General features: G+C 39.9%; 1 protein-coding gene across 13 annotated transcripts in view; it reads left to right on the forward strand.

The window, feature by feature from the left end:
* Positions 1 to 12,851, forward strand: part of macf1a (microtubule actin crosslinking factor 1a) — a 431,888-nt gene that overhangs the window by 193,384 nt on the left and 225,653 nt on the right. For 12 of the 13 annotated variants that reach the window (XM_034161160.1, XM_034161171.1, XM_034161172.1 and 9 more), the window contains exons 3-5: positions 889 to 978; positions 7,619 to 7,696; positions 8,294 to 8,386. In XM_034161160.1, coding sequence (XP_034017051.1) covers positions 889 to 978; positions 7,619 to 7,696; positions 8,294 to 8,386 — 261 coding nt within the window. Of the gene's footprint in view, positions 1 to 888; positions 979 to 2,211; positions 2,309 to 7,618; positions 7,697 to 8,293; positions 8,387 to 12,851 lie in introns of those variants that run through there. The other variant, XM_034161166.1, reaches the window with a different exon arrangement.

Consider the following 12,851-nt stretch of genomic DNA (forward strand, 5'->3'; position numbering starts at 1 on the left):
GACCCTTTGTGACTTTTTTCCTTCGTTCATCTAGCGCCGTGTGCCGTGTGACCAGGCCCTTAAAAGAATAAGCTCTTTCAATAAGCTTATTTAAATCGCTGTCATCAAAACAAACCCCGCCATGTTTAACTTTTAAGCTAAGCGGCGTTGCTGCTAGTGTGAGTGTGAGGTGGTCGTGGCGCGGTACAATGGTACAAAACATATGGAACCAAAATTGTGCAGGAAATGGAACCAAAGTTGCATGGTAAATGGAACAAAATGGCAAATGGGACAAATGATTAGTATCACGTGACATACAAACCACCAGTCAAATGATAAGGCTCAGTTTAGGCTTATATAAATATTAATGAACAGATGGTTATGAAAGCAGTGTTCCATTTCACCCCTGAATCCTACACACCGTAACTTTAATTCAACTTTTTTAACGTTTCCTGAATTCAAGAAGCCAGAGAGTCAAATGTGTCCATTCAAAAGGCAGAAATACTGTCTAATGTAGTGAGAATACAGTTTCTTATCAGTAAGATAGAGTTTTTGCACAGTTTGTGACTTTTGAAAGCGTTTTCTGGCCGATTTAGTTGCCAATCAGGGCTTCAGCGGATTCTTTATTCCACTTTTGAAGCTGATTCCAGTTTTATCTTGCTGTTGTGCCAAATGTCAGTGGTAGCGACACTGTGACACGTCAGCAGTGATTAGGCACCGGTGGCCCGGTATCAGCAATTTTGTTCGCTGTGAGACAGTCGGCCTGGCAGATGTCAGATGTGTAAGCTGCAGATGAATGAGGTTTTTAATGTGGAATTAACTGCTTCTTCTCTCTCCCATGCCTTTTTATTTTTTGCTTCCTCCTCCTTCCTTTGCCTCTTTCCTCCTTTACACACTTTCCTCTTTCAGGTAAGGAAGCACATTTCGGACCTATATGAAGATCTGAGGGATGGGCACAACCTGATTTCCTTGCTGGAGGTCCTCTCTGGAGTCACCCTGGTATGGACGTAGTCATATTCACAACCTGGACAGTCACGAGATTATTTCTGCTCCATTTGTGTCCATATGTCTGTCTTACTGTCTGTCCTGATCCAGTGAAACTGTTGAAGATACAGGACATACTTCACTTGCCCATTATGCTTTTTAGAGACACCAATCAATAAAAACTCTGGTTTATAATAATTTACAGATTGGACATGTTTGACACAGATGAAACAGACCTGAAACAATTCTGATAGTGTTTACATCAAATCCTGTTTCACCTGTTTGTCTTCGTACGTCTGGTGTTTGCCAGCTCCTGATTTGCTGGACACACGTGAACGTGTAGATTAGCTCTGTTGACGTCCTGCCTCATTCATTACCATAACTCACTAATATCTCATGGGTCTGTGGTGGTTCGAGTCCTGGCTGTTTGACCTCGCTCTTGTGGCGTTGACGTTTTCTTTCTCTTAGAATCACGGCCGCGGGTCTGTGGCCGTGATTCTAACAGACAGACGTGCTGCAGTGTGACAGACTCTTGTTCTGTGACTGACGGGGAGACAAATGCAGACTATCAGGTCTGCTGAGGTCCACAAATACGACCAACTGCATCTCCATGAAACAAAAGTAAAATAAGTTTCAGAAACTTGAAGTCCCCTGAAAGGGGTTGTGTATTATGTTTTCTAGTGTTTTTACAGTGCAGTATGTTTGTGCTTTCACATTAAGCATGGTCAGAGTCCCACAAATCCACCAAAATTTAGGCTGTGTTCTGACTGCCGTTACAGTAATGATGACAGTAACTTAAAGCCTGAAACGGTGTGTTTTAGGCTTCTGTGACATGAGTAGTGGAAGTCCAGAGGCTCTGTGAGATGTGGAGTCGGAGCATTTTCTGTTTGTGCAACACTCCTGCACAGTCTGTTCTGGACAAATGTCCTCGGTCTGGAGGGAAAAGTGGGTGTGGCCACGAGCTTCGCCTTTCCATGTTAAGTAACAGGCATGTTAAGGGGTCGGTTCTTAAAAAGACTTGAGGGTTTTTGAAGAACGTGGAACCTCGATGTCTGTGGGGTAATTTTGGCTACAAACTTTATTTTTAACTTTAAAAACCATTCAGTTTTTATATGTATTTTTTTTTCTTGTCTCGATTTAATTTTATTCTTGCCGCCCCCTATTCCTGACGTCATTGTTTTCTTACTCTCTTCCTGTGTGTCTTTCTACTCTGTCCCCACTTTCCTTCCATCTGTTACTATAGCAACAGAAGTGTGGCCCCACATTGAAAAAAGCACATGCCTCGCGTGCACCCCCTCTTATCTTACTTAGAGGTGAAGATGAGGAGGAGGAAGGAGCTCAGGGAGTATGTTTGATTTGCTGCCCTCTGCTGGCATTTTCACTAATGACCTTTTGATCTTTTAAAGGGGATCTCTGAGATTTTTCAACTTGGGTCCTAGTTTTAGGTGGTTCTGGGTTCAGCTTTTTGTGAGGGACAAAACAACAGTCAGTCCAGTGAGTTGAACACTAACACCATCCAGGTCTAAACAGCTGTGGAGTGTCAGCCTGTGTGGCAACCACACACTTCACAGGGGACAGCCAGAAGTGTCTGGTAAGCTGAAGAGGATCCCTACAGTGGGACATGTGTGCACGTTTGTCTTTAGCTAATGTGAATAAAGTTTTAATGAAAACAACCTAAAAGGCACAGACTTACTTTAGTTGTGTTCCATTCAAATTGTTTGAGGGTTTCATTATTTGGCTTCTTTGATCAGCAGGAAGGAGCACTGCAGTGATGACAGACTGGGATGGACTTGGTTGCTTTCATTGTGTAGCCATTTAGCCCTTGATGTTAGCGTGCTAACACGACACTAGACCGATTATCATTGTTTTTGTCGCTCGTGAAAAGTTGAATCCAGAAACATCTAAACATGGTGCTCAAGTTGAAAAATCCCAAATGTTTCCCTTTATGCATTATTGTGCTCCCCAGAGATGGAGATGTGAGACTGCATGAGAGTGCAGTGGCACTACCTGCAAGACCGGTTGCACATGTCATTAGATAAAAGCGTGTGTGACTCTGCAGCTCTGCATGACTGATGTAACCACAGACATTCTAATGACGCATTAATCATTATCTGCTTGTCTATGGATGGACGGATTGATGGCTGTAGCTCAAAAATCATCTTTTGCCACTCTGAGCAATGGGCACTTCAGAGTAATGCTGCTTTCACTCAGTCCTGCACCATGTAGTGCATACATTTTAGAAAAAAAAAAAAAAATTGAGGTAATGTAAAATTGGGCCTTATGCAACGAGAAGTTTGTCAGTTTTGCTCAACCTTCTCCTATTTTTGAATTCAGTGTGAAGAACTCGTGTGAGTGTATTGTGCCAGATTGTTACTTGCTTGTATAAAAATGATCAATTTTGCCTGTGTGTAAATCAATGTGTGCTAACATTCCAAAAATAGCATGTAAGGCTAAGTGCCCCGCCCCATATATTGGCTTGTGGGCAGTGTTGCCCCCCGATGCAAATTTAGAATTGTATTATAGTGTAAATGATAGCGTTAAACAGGATAATGTCAATGTAATAACATGTAACTTATGAAGGATTTTAAAAATAAAATTGCTTGAAATTAATTTAATATTCTTTTCCTGAAAACATTGGTTTGGATAACCATGGACTAAGTGCACGGTTCTGAAAGCAGGTCTGGAACACTCAGAAATTTTGTTGCTCCCATAAAACAAAACCAAAAGGGAAAAAAAAAAACTCTCAAAATACAAGAAAATTGGTTAATTGTGACCACTAAGGAGTGGATTGGTTCATGCTGGTGGTTCTTACATGAGGCCCAGAGTGTTTTATTATTGAAGTTTTTAAAAAAAGGGAGAAATGGTTGCAAAATTCACTGAAATCAGTTAAATACAACTGCTGGCAAAAATTATGGAATCACTGGCCTCAGAGGATGTTCATTCAGTTTAATTTTGTAGAAAAAAGCAGATCACAGACATGACACAAAACTGAAGTAATTTCAAATGGCAACTTTCTGGCTTTAAGAAACACTATAAGAAATCAGGAAAAAAAAATTGTGGCAGTCAGTAACGGTTACTTTTTTAGACCAAGCAGAGGGAAAAAAATATGGACTCACTCAATTCTGAGGAAAAAATTATGGAATCATGAAAAACAAAAGAACGCTCAAACACATCACTAGTATTTTGTTGCACCACTTCTGGCTTTTATAACAGCTTGCAGTCTCTGAGGCATGGACTTAATGAGTGACAAACAGTACTCTTCATCAATCTGGCTCCAACTTTCTCTGATTGCTGTTGCCAGATCAGCTTTGCAGGTTGGAGCCTTGTCATGGACCATTTTCTTCAACTTCCACCAAAAATTTTGAATTGGATTAAGATCCGGACTATTTGCAGGCCATGCCATTGACCCTATGTGTCTTTTTGCAAGGAATGTTTTCACAGTTTTTGCTCTATGGCAAGATGCATTATCTTGAAAAATGATTTCTTCATCCCCAAACATCCTTTCAATAGATGGGATAAGAAAAGTGTCCAAAATATCAGCATAAACTTGTGCATTTATTGCTGATGTAATGACAGCCATCTCCCCAGTGCCTTTACCTGACATGCAGCCCCATATCATCAATGACTGTGGAAATTTACATGTTCTCTTCAGGCAGTCATCTTTATAAATCTCATTGGAACGGCACCAAACAAAAGTTCCAGCATCATCACCTTGCCCAATGCAGATTCGAGATTCATCACTGAATATGACTTTCATCCAGTCATCCACAGTCCACGATTGCTTTTCCTTAGCCCATTGTAACCTTGTTTTTTTTCTGTTTAGGTGTTAATGATGGCTTTCGTTTAGCTTTTCTGTATGTATATCCCATTTCCTTTAGGCGGTTTCTTACAGTTCAGTCACAGACGTTGACTCCAGTTTCCTCCCATTCGTTCATCTTTTGTTTTGTGCATTTTTTATTTTTGAGACATATTGCTTTAAGTTTTCTGTTTTGACGCCTTCCTTGGTCTACCAGTATGTTTGCCTTTAACAACCTTCCCATGTTGTTTGTATTCGGTCCAGAGTTTAGACACAGCTGACTGTGAACAACCAACATCTTTTGCAACATTGCGTGATGATTTACCCTCTTTTAAGAGTTTGATAATCCTCTCCTTTGTTTCAATTGTCATCTCTCGTGTTGGAGCCATAATTCATGTCAGTCCACTTGGTGCAACAGCTCTCCAAGGTGTGATCACTCCTTTTTAGATGCAGACTAATGAGCAGATCTGATTTGATGCAGGTGTTAGTTTTGGGGATGAAAATTTACAGGGTGATTCTATAATTGATTCCTCAGAAGTGAGTGATTCCATATTTTTTTTCCCTCTGACTGCCACAATTTTTTTTCCTGATTTCTTATAGTGTTTCTTAAAGCCAGATAGTTGCCATTTGAAATGACTTTAGTTTTGTGTCATGTCTGTGATCTGCTTTTTTTCTACAAAATTAAACAACTGAATGAACATCCTCTCAGGCCGGTGATTCCATAATTTTTGCCAGGGGTTGTATTACTGTTTTCACACACACACACACACACACACACACACACACACACACACACACACACACACACACACACACACACACACACATATATATATATATATATCCCAACAAAAGATTGCCACAAAATCATTTCTGTAATTCTTCAGCAGCTTATCTGAATTTTAGATTTGTTTTTTACTTCAGACATCAAGATATATGTGAGGGATTTCTCCTGATGTAGTTTGAGACTGATTCAATGAGGATGCCGCTTACAATCGAGCAAAAATGGATACTGGTGTAATTCTACTTTGTGACCAAATTAGTGGTGCAAACAAATGACAGTATCAGTCATTTTTCAGTTAGAAAAGCTCCAGACAGACAATATGGAGGATTGTAAAGAACTTTCAAACTGATAGAACTGTTCACTGTTAAAGGGAGATGTGGCTGAACTAGAGGAGCCAGAACGCATGTTGCGCACATCTTGTGAATGCCAAAACTCTGACAAACTGAGGTGAAATTAGAAATGAACACCAGAGATATAAATTCACTGAGATATGCTTCAAGATGACATATGACAAATATCGGTATCCAAAAGTGTGTAGATTTTCTGTGGCTTTATTTTTGTGGCACTTTTTTGTTACACTCTGTATATAATATATAGATTCATCTGACTGGGTGAAAGTTGTTCAAGATTGTGATGTCAGTAAAACATTTTTAGCCAGGCACAGCAGCAGCATGGTGGCGCACAAAACCGACACTAAAAACAAACTAGAATAGCACTCTGCTTTCTTCTTTTCCTGCTCATCTCTTCCTAGTGTTTAACATTTCATTCTTGTCTTTTTACTTATTCTCCACGTCCTTTGTCTTCTCTCGACATTTCTTTTTCTTCCTTGCCTCCTTGTTCCCTTCCTGTCTTTTGTGCTCAGGTTTCTTCCTTTTGTTACCTCCTTTCCACTTCCCCTTTGATTCCATTTTTCTTCCCCTTTCTGTCTCCTTTCATGTTTCATCTCACATTTCTGTTTTTCCTCCTTTTTTTCTCCTTCAAGGTTTTTTCTTCTGTTTTTGGTGTCTCCTTGTTTTTCCCTCTTCCTGGTTTTTGTGTCTCCTTGTTTGTCATCTTCCTGGGGTTTTTGTGTCTGTATGTCTCCTCATTTATTGTCTTCCTGGTTTTGTGTCTCCTTGTTCTTCCTGTCCCTGGATATTTTTTTTTTTTTTTTTTTTGTGCACCTTGTTGCTTTTCCTCTTCCTGGCTTTTGTCTCTTGTTATTCCTCTCTCTGGCTTTTGTCTCTTGCTTTTCCTCTTCCTGCTTTTTTGGTCTCCTTGTTTGTCGTCATCCTGTTTTTTTTTTTTCTTTTTTGTCTCTTTGTTTATTGTCTTCCTGGTTTTTTGTCTCCTTGTTCATCCTGTTCCAGGATTTTTTTTGTCTAGTGACTGCTGGCACAGGCTCCAGCCCCCCGCGACCCTTAATTGGACTAAGCGGTAGAAGATGAATGAAAATGAATGAATGCTTTTCCTCTTCTTGGTAGTTTTATGTGCCTGTGTCTTGCTTTTTTCCTCTTACTGTTTTTTTGTTTTTCCTCTTCCTGGATTTTTTTTTTTTCTCTTTTGTGTCTTCTTGTTTTTTCTCTCTTCCTTTCCATTTTTGGTCTCGTTTTTCCTTTTAATTTTTGTCTTGTCTTTCTGCTTTCATTTTTTGGTCTCATTTTTCCTCTACTTGTTTTGTGATTTGCATTTGTTCAGAGTTAACTCATCATTTTCTGTCACAGCTCACAGAATGCATGGCTTCTTTGTTCACTGTGTATAATTATTATTTTTTTATTTATGTTATATATATATTAATTTATGATATATTTATAATGAATATATTATATGAATTTGATCTCATCGCTCAAAAATCTGAACCTGGCTTTAGTTCTTTTTAGAGAAATAAGATTTCTTCATGGCTAAAATAATTGTTTAGTGTGAAGTTTGCATTTTCACTCTTAACCAGCATGGTTTGAAGAACACAACACCCCCTACAGGATGTCACTTTAACACAGCTGCAATGAGCTTCTGGATTGAAAGCTGCTTTATTCACACCCACTGCTGCCATATTTCATTATAATACAATCATTATGTTCATGTGATCTTTTTTTCAGCCCAGAGAAAAGGGAAGAATGAGATTTCATCGACTGCAGAATGTCCAGATAGCGCTGGATTTCCTCAAACAGAGACAGGTAGGCATGCAGGTGCTCTGATATGCACTTGTATCTGGCATCCTCTGTTGCCATTAGCACATAAACATCAATAAGTAATACAAAAAATAACTGCTATTAAAATGCTGAAGTAAACAGTGGTTTCTGGAGATCATGGAAAAAGATTTTTGTTTGATTACAGGAAACTGATGCTGCAGTGTTTATAAATATCTCACAAAGCAACATTTTCTTTTTGATTTTGTGAGGAAAAATTCTTACTTTCTTCTCACATTTTACTGTAAAGATATGTGCCTGTTCAACTTCAAATAGTAATTTCAGCATTTGCCAAATGAAATTAAGAAGCAAAAAAAACAATGTTTTCTTGTCTGGTGTGTTAATCTTTATTCATGTTTATCCTGTTGGTCAGCTTTTGCTATATGCTTTGCTGATGCAGTCAACTAACACGTTGTAATCTGATTGTGTGACACTGAATGGATCTTAAATTACCATGACTGAAGGGAAGCCGCCTCCTCGCTGCATTGCTAGCTCGCATTCTCTCAATTTTCAGCCCTTCTCTTCGCATTTTTTACTGGACCAAAACAAACAAACTTTTGTGTATTTTTATTTTTTAATCCTCAGGTCAAACTTGTGAACATCAGGAATGACGACATTACTGACGGGAACCCAAAACTGACACTGGGTCTCATCTGGACCATAATTCTTCACTTCCAGGTCTGTGATGTCACATGTTGCATTGTCTCTGATTATATTGTTATACCCAGACACTGCTTCTCAGACGTTCCTTGCACTTTGTATTTGAGAGGCGTAATGTGCACAAAAAGAGTTTGACATCCAGCCTGTAATCAGATCATGTCTGCAGTTAATTATGTGATAACTGGATTAGAGCACTCATTTATTCTGGACTGTAAGTGGATTTAAATGAAGGTAAATGACTTTTAAGAATGGGTTTGATATTTTTGTGACTGTTGTGTTTCTGATTGGCTGTCTGCATTAGAGTTTAGGACCTTTCACACTGAGTGCGCAAACACAGCACACGTCGTCCTAAAATCCATTACTTTTTGTGAGAAGCATTGCGCAAATGACGTGTTGCACAAAAACTGAGCTTGCACGGTGCTCCACTGGGACCATGCAGCGCCACTTGACGCCAAATTTGCCACAGTCAAAGTTCAGCTCAATCCAACTTGTGCATTGTGACGTAGCATCACACGCCCAGTAGAAATGAGGCATTAGGCCAAACGTGGAAGACGGAAGAGTGCAGAAATGTCTGTCAGTAGAATATCAGAACTGTTAATTTATACAGTTTTCTGAAGAAAATCCTTACAAATTTTTTTTTTGCGTCAAGATTAATTTCTGATTACTGTACATTTTGAAATTCAGAAATGTTTTACATTAGAAAACTTGTAATTAAAGTAGTTTTAAGTAAAAAACAAAACAAAAAACCCCCTAATTTTTATAAGCCTTTGATGTTCATCTGTAAATTAAAACCTTGCCTGTTATTTCAGATGCGATGTTTTCTTAACATAATGAACCTTAGACATTTATTTTTTAGACAAAATAGTATAGAAATTGTCTACATTTTTAAGCATGCTCTCAGTGCATCAAAAAAAAAAAAAAAAAAAATCCCAGGGTGGGCATGCCCCCAGACTCTCCTTGGGGACCTTGTTTTGCCAGCTCTGGTCATAATCAACTTTTACTATCTGTGACGTTAGGAAAAAAAAAAAAAAAAAACTGATGAAGTGTGGATAGTTTTTTTTTTTTTTACTGAGAAACAAGTACATACATTTCAAAACTGAAAAATGTCACGAGGGACTGAAAATACCAGTTTTTAAAAAATATTGTTTTGTTCTTGTATACAGTTATTGTACTGTATGTAAGTAGCATAACACCGTATTAAATATTAAAACCATTCACACAAGGAGTAAATAATATAGTCTTACCTGTCCGTTTCCCCTTTGCTCTACTGAAAACGTCTGAAAATAATGTAATTCATTGTACTGGCTGAAAAAAAGTCAAAGACCGGTGTTCTGTCGAGATGAGGTGCGTTGTCGAGATGAGGTTCCTCGCGTAACTGCACGTGTGCACTGAAAAAATTACTTGACGAAGTTCGCTTATTTTGATGGGCAAGTAAATGTATAAATTGTTCATCCGAACGTAGTAATGTATAAAATCTACTCACTATAAAACAATAAGTATTTTTAACCTGGACTTTGCTTATTTCGACAGGCAAAATATACATATACATACATTTATGTATGTATATGTATATGTAACGTAAAATACAGAAAGTTTTACTTACGAGGCTATAAATACACTGAATACAATTAATAAAAAAAAAAACTTTGACGGAAAAAACAAAATGCACATGCGCAGTTGCACGTTGAACGAGTTGCATCATCTTCACATGTGCAGTTGCGCGAGGCACGTCATCTCGATGGGTAACGTCTTCAAGTCTGAGGTAGAGTGATGTGCGCACGCATGCGCAGTAGCGCCACGCACCTCACCTCAACGTTCACCTCATCTCAACGGGACAGGACGGCGCTGATACCACTTCCTCCTTCTTCTTCATTGTTGGAACTCACCAGGAAGTTCCTGGTTTTTAGTGGCGCGCAGTTCAAAATCCAAATATTTATCTCTTCAGTAACAGCGCACCAGGAAAGGATACATTTCAAACTGTTGTTTAACTTTAGTCTTAAAACCAAAAAAAAGAAGACATTCCATTTCGTGTCACCTACACTTCAAGTTCAATGTAAGTACATATAATTGTAAATATGTTAAAGATACATGGATGACACAAGAAAGTGAAAACACTTATTTCCATTGTGGTTAATTTAAAAATCAAATGACAAAATACAAGTAGAAATAAATAATAATAGTGTATATGATAACAAGAACCTAAACAATTTATAAATACATTATGGAAGTAAATTAACATTAAAAAATTACATAATTAACAGGAAATAAAAGGGTTGAATTCTTCTACTAAAAATTGTTGAGGTCTAAGGTTCTCAAAACATTTTGGACTCACACACCATTCCAGCTCATTATACAAGCTTTGCTTAATTTATTACTGCTTGATCACGCTGGTTCCGGCCTCTCTCTGACCGGGTCTGTGGGCAGGGAGGCTGCTTCAGCTCCGCTCGGCCTCCGAACAGTCGCTGAAAAGGTCCTCCCAGCAGGGTGATGTCAGTCACTCTGTCTTCTGCTTGTTGCTCCTACTCTTGTTGTTATGACTCGCAGATTGTTTCACTTTTTCCTCTCACGAATCCATGATGGCGATTGTCGCCGTTGTTCACCAGACACTTGAACAGCCAGACAATGATGTAGAAACCTCCGCCCCCTTTGCGCGTCCAGATGTTGTTGCTGCTGCGTCCAGTTTTGCAAAAATCGCAAGCGGATGGAGCAGAATGATCGTGCTGCGTGCACAGTGTGAAAGGTTTAGTCTCACTGCCCACACGCTTGCATGCTGCTGCAAACAGTCTGTGTGTGTGTGGACACGTCGTGCGTGTTTGCGTGTTGTTCAGAGATCCATGTCATCCTTTACACACAGATGATTTTATTCATGACCCTACAGAAGCTCCTGTGTTTATGCTTGTGCTGGTTTTGTTGGACCGTCGCTGGAATTTCAGAAACATTCTGTTACTCCGTATCTCAGATTAACAACTTTGTGTTCACTTCATTTATGGGAGGATAAGCCAATTTTTAGAGACCATAAGTAATTGGACAAACTACTTCCAGACTTAAGTGAATTGCATGTCATTTCTTTACAAACCACAAGGTGTCAGCAGTTAACTGTATTTTCCAGAGGGTTTGTCTAGTTGGAGACCCCTGGTCGACCAGACGTCTGTGGGTCTCTGCCTGAGCAGGTGTCGCTCGCATTGCCACTCTCGTGACATCAGCTTGGATTGTAGAATCTGCATCTTGAAGCTACAGATGAAGCGTGAATTATGATCCATGTCGGTGCATGAAACACCTAAATATTTGTTCGGGATATTCTGCCGAGTCTGAATGTGTGCTCAGATGGAGGTTGCATGTGATGGTGTGTGTCCTTCCCGAAAGGATGAAAGCCAGAGGGACCTTATTAGCGTTTGTGTTTGCTAATGCTGTTGCTGAATGACAGCAGATCATTTCTCACTGCTGATCTCAAATTGATGAGTGACGGCTATCGCAGGTCTGGATCCATATTGGATTCCGTGAAAACATTTCATAGTCTCACACTAAGCACTTAAATTCTCACTTTGTGCATGTGCAGTTGTGCCGCTGTGCGATGAATCCTGTGCTGCAGTCCTGTTGGGTGGAAGCTTATAGGGTCTGTTTGACTCGATACGTGGTGACAAGCCCTTGATGATGCCTCTGAAAATGTCTAAGCAGGAATCTGTCCTTTAGTATGTTTTCTGGAATGCAAAAGAAAAAAACCAGATGGTAATCTGCTAAGATGTTGAACTAAATCCTTTGATCCTTTGATACAGAAATGCTTCAAATGTCACTTTGTCTGGAACCAATTTTACAGATTGATTTACAGAATTGATCACATGCAGCTGCCTCAGTGTTAAAGGTTTCAACAAACCTCTGATGGCTGACAGGTTTTTCTTCAGAACCTGCCAGTTGAATGCAAAATAATGGGCCAAAAACCGGTGGAGGTGCTTACCCAGTTCTCATTTAATTTGCAGATGCGACAATCCAATTTTACTCTGTCCCTGTTGCAGCCTGCCATTCAAAGAAGCTTTTGGGTCAAGCGTGTGTGTGTGTGTGTGTGTGTGTGTGTGTGGTGTAGGAAGCAGCTCACTAACGGGAGAGAGAGCAAGTAGCAGGGAAGCAGATAGGAGGAGGAAGAAAGAGCCGTGGAGGGAGGAGAGGATTGTGTGGTAGAGAGAGAGAGAGCAAGAGTGAAGCTGCAGCAGCTCTGAGATAAAAGCGTTTCTCTCCTCTGCTGGTGTCTGCGTGCGAGGGATAAAGCAGTGCGGTGAAGCCAGCTGAGGGAGACTGATTCGGGCAGCCTGCTGTCAGAAGAGCTCCCAGCTTCTCCTGATCGACAGGCCTGACACCACGAACGCACAGCAGGACGAGGACACGCACACAGCTGCTGAGTACCGCTCGGTCTGGTGGGAGCCTGCACGGATCGACACTGTGTTTGAAGCAGCTGTTTGTGGAGCTGACACCGTATCAATCGGATCAATCC

The sequence above is a fragment of the Thalassophryne amazonica genome, chromosome 20 (genome assembly GCF_902500255.1).
Source record: "Thalassophryne amazonica chromosome 20, fThaAma1.1, whole genome shotgun sequence".
Taxonomy (NCBI): domain Eukaryota; kingdom Metazoa; phylum Chordata; class Actinopteri; order Batrachoidiformes; family Batrachoididae; genus Thalassophryne; species Thalassophryne amazonica.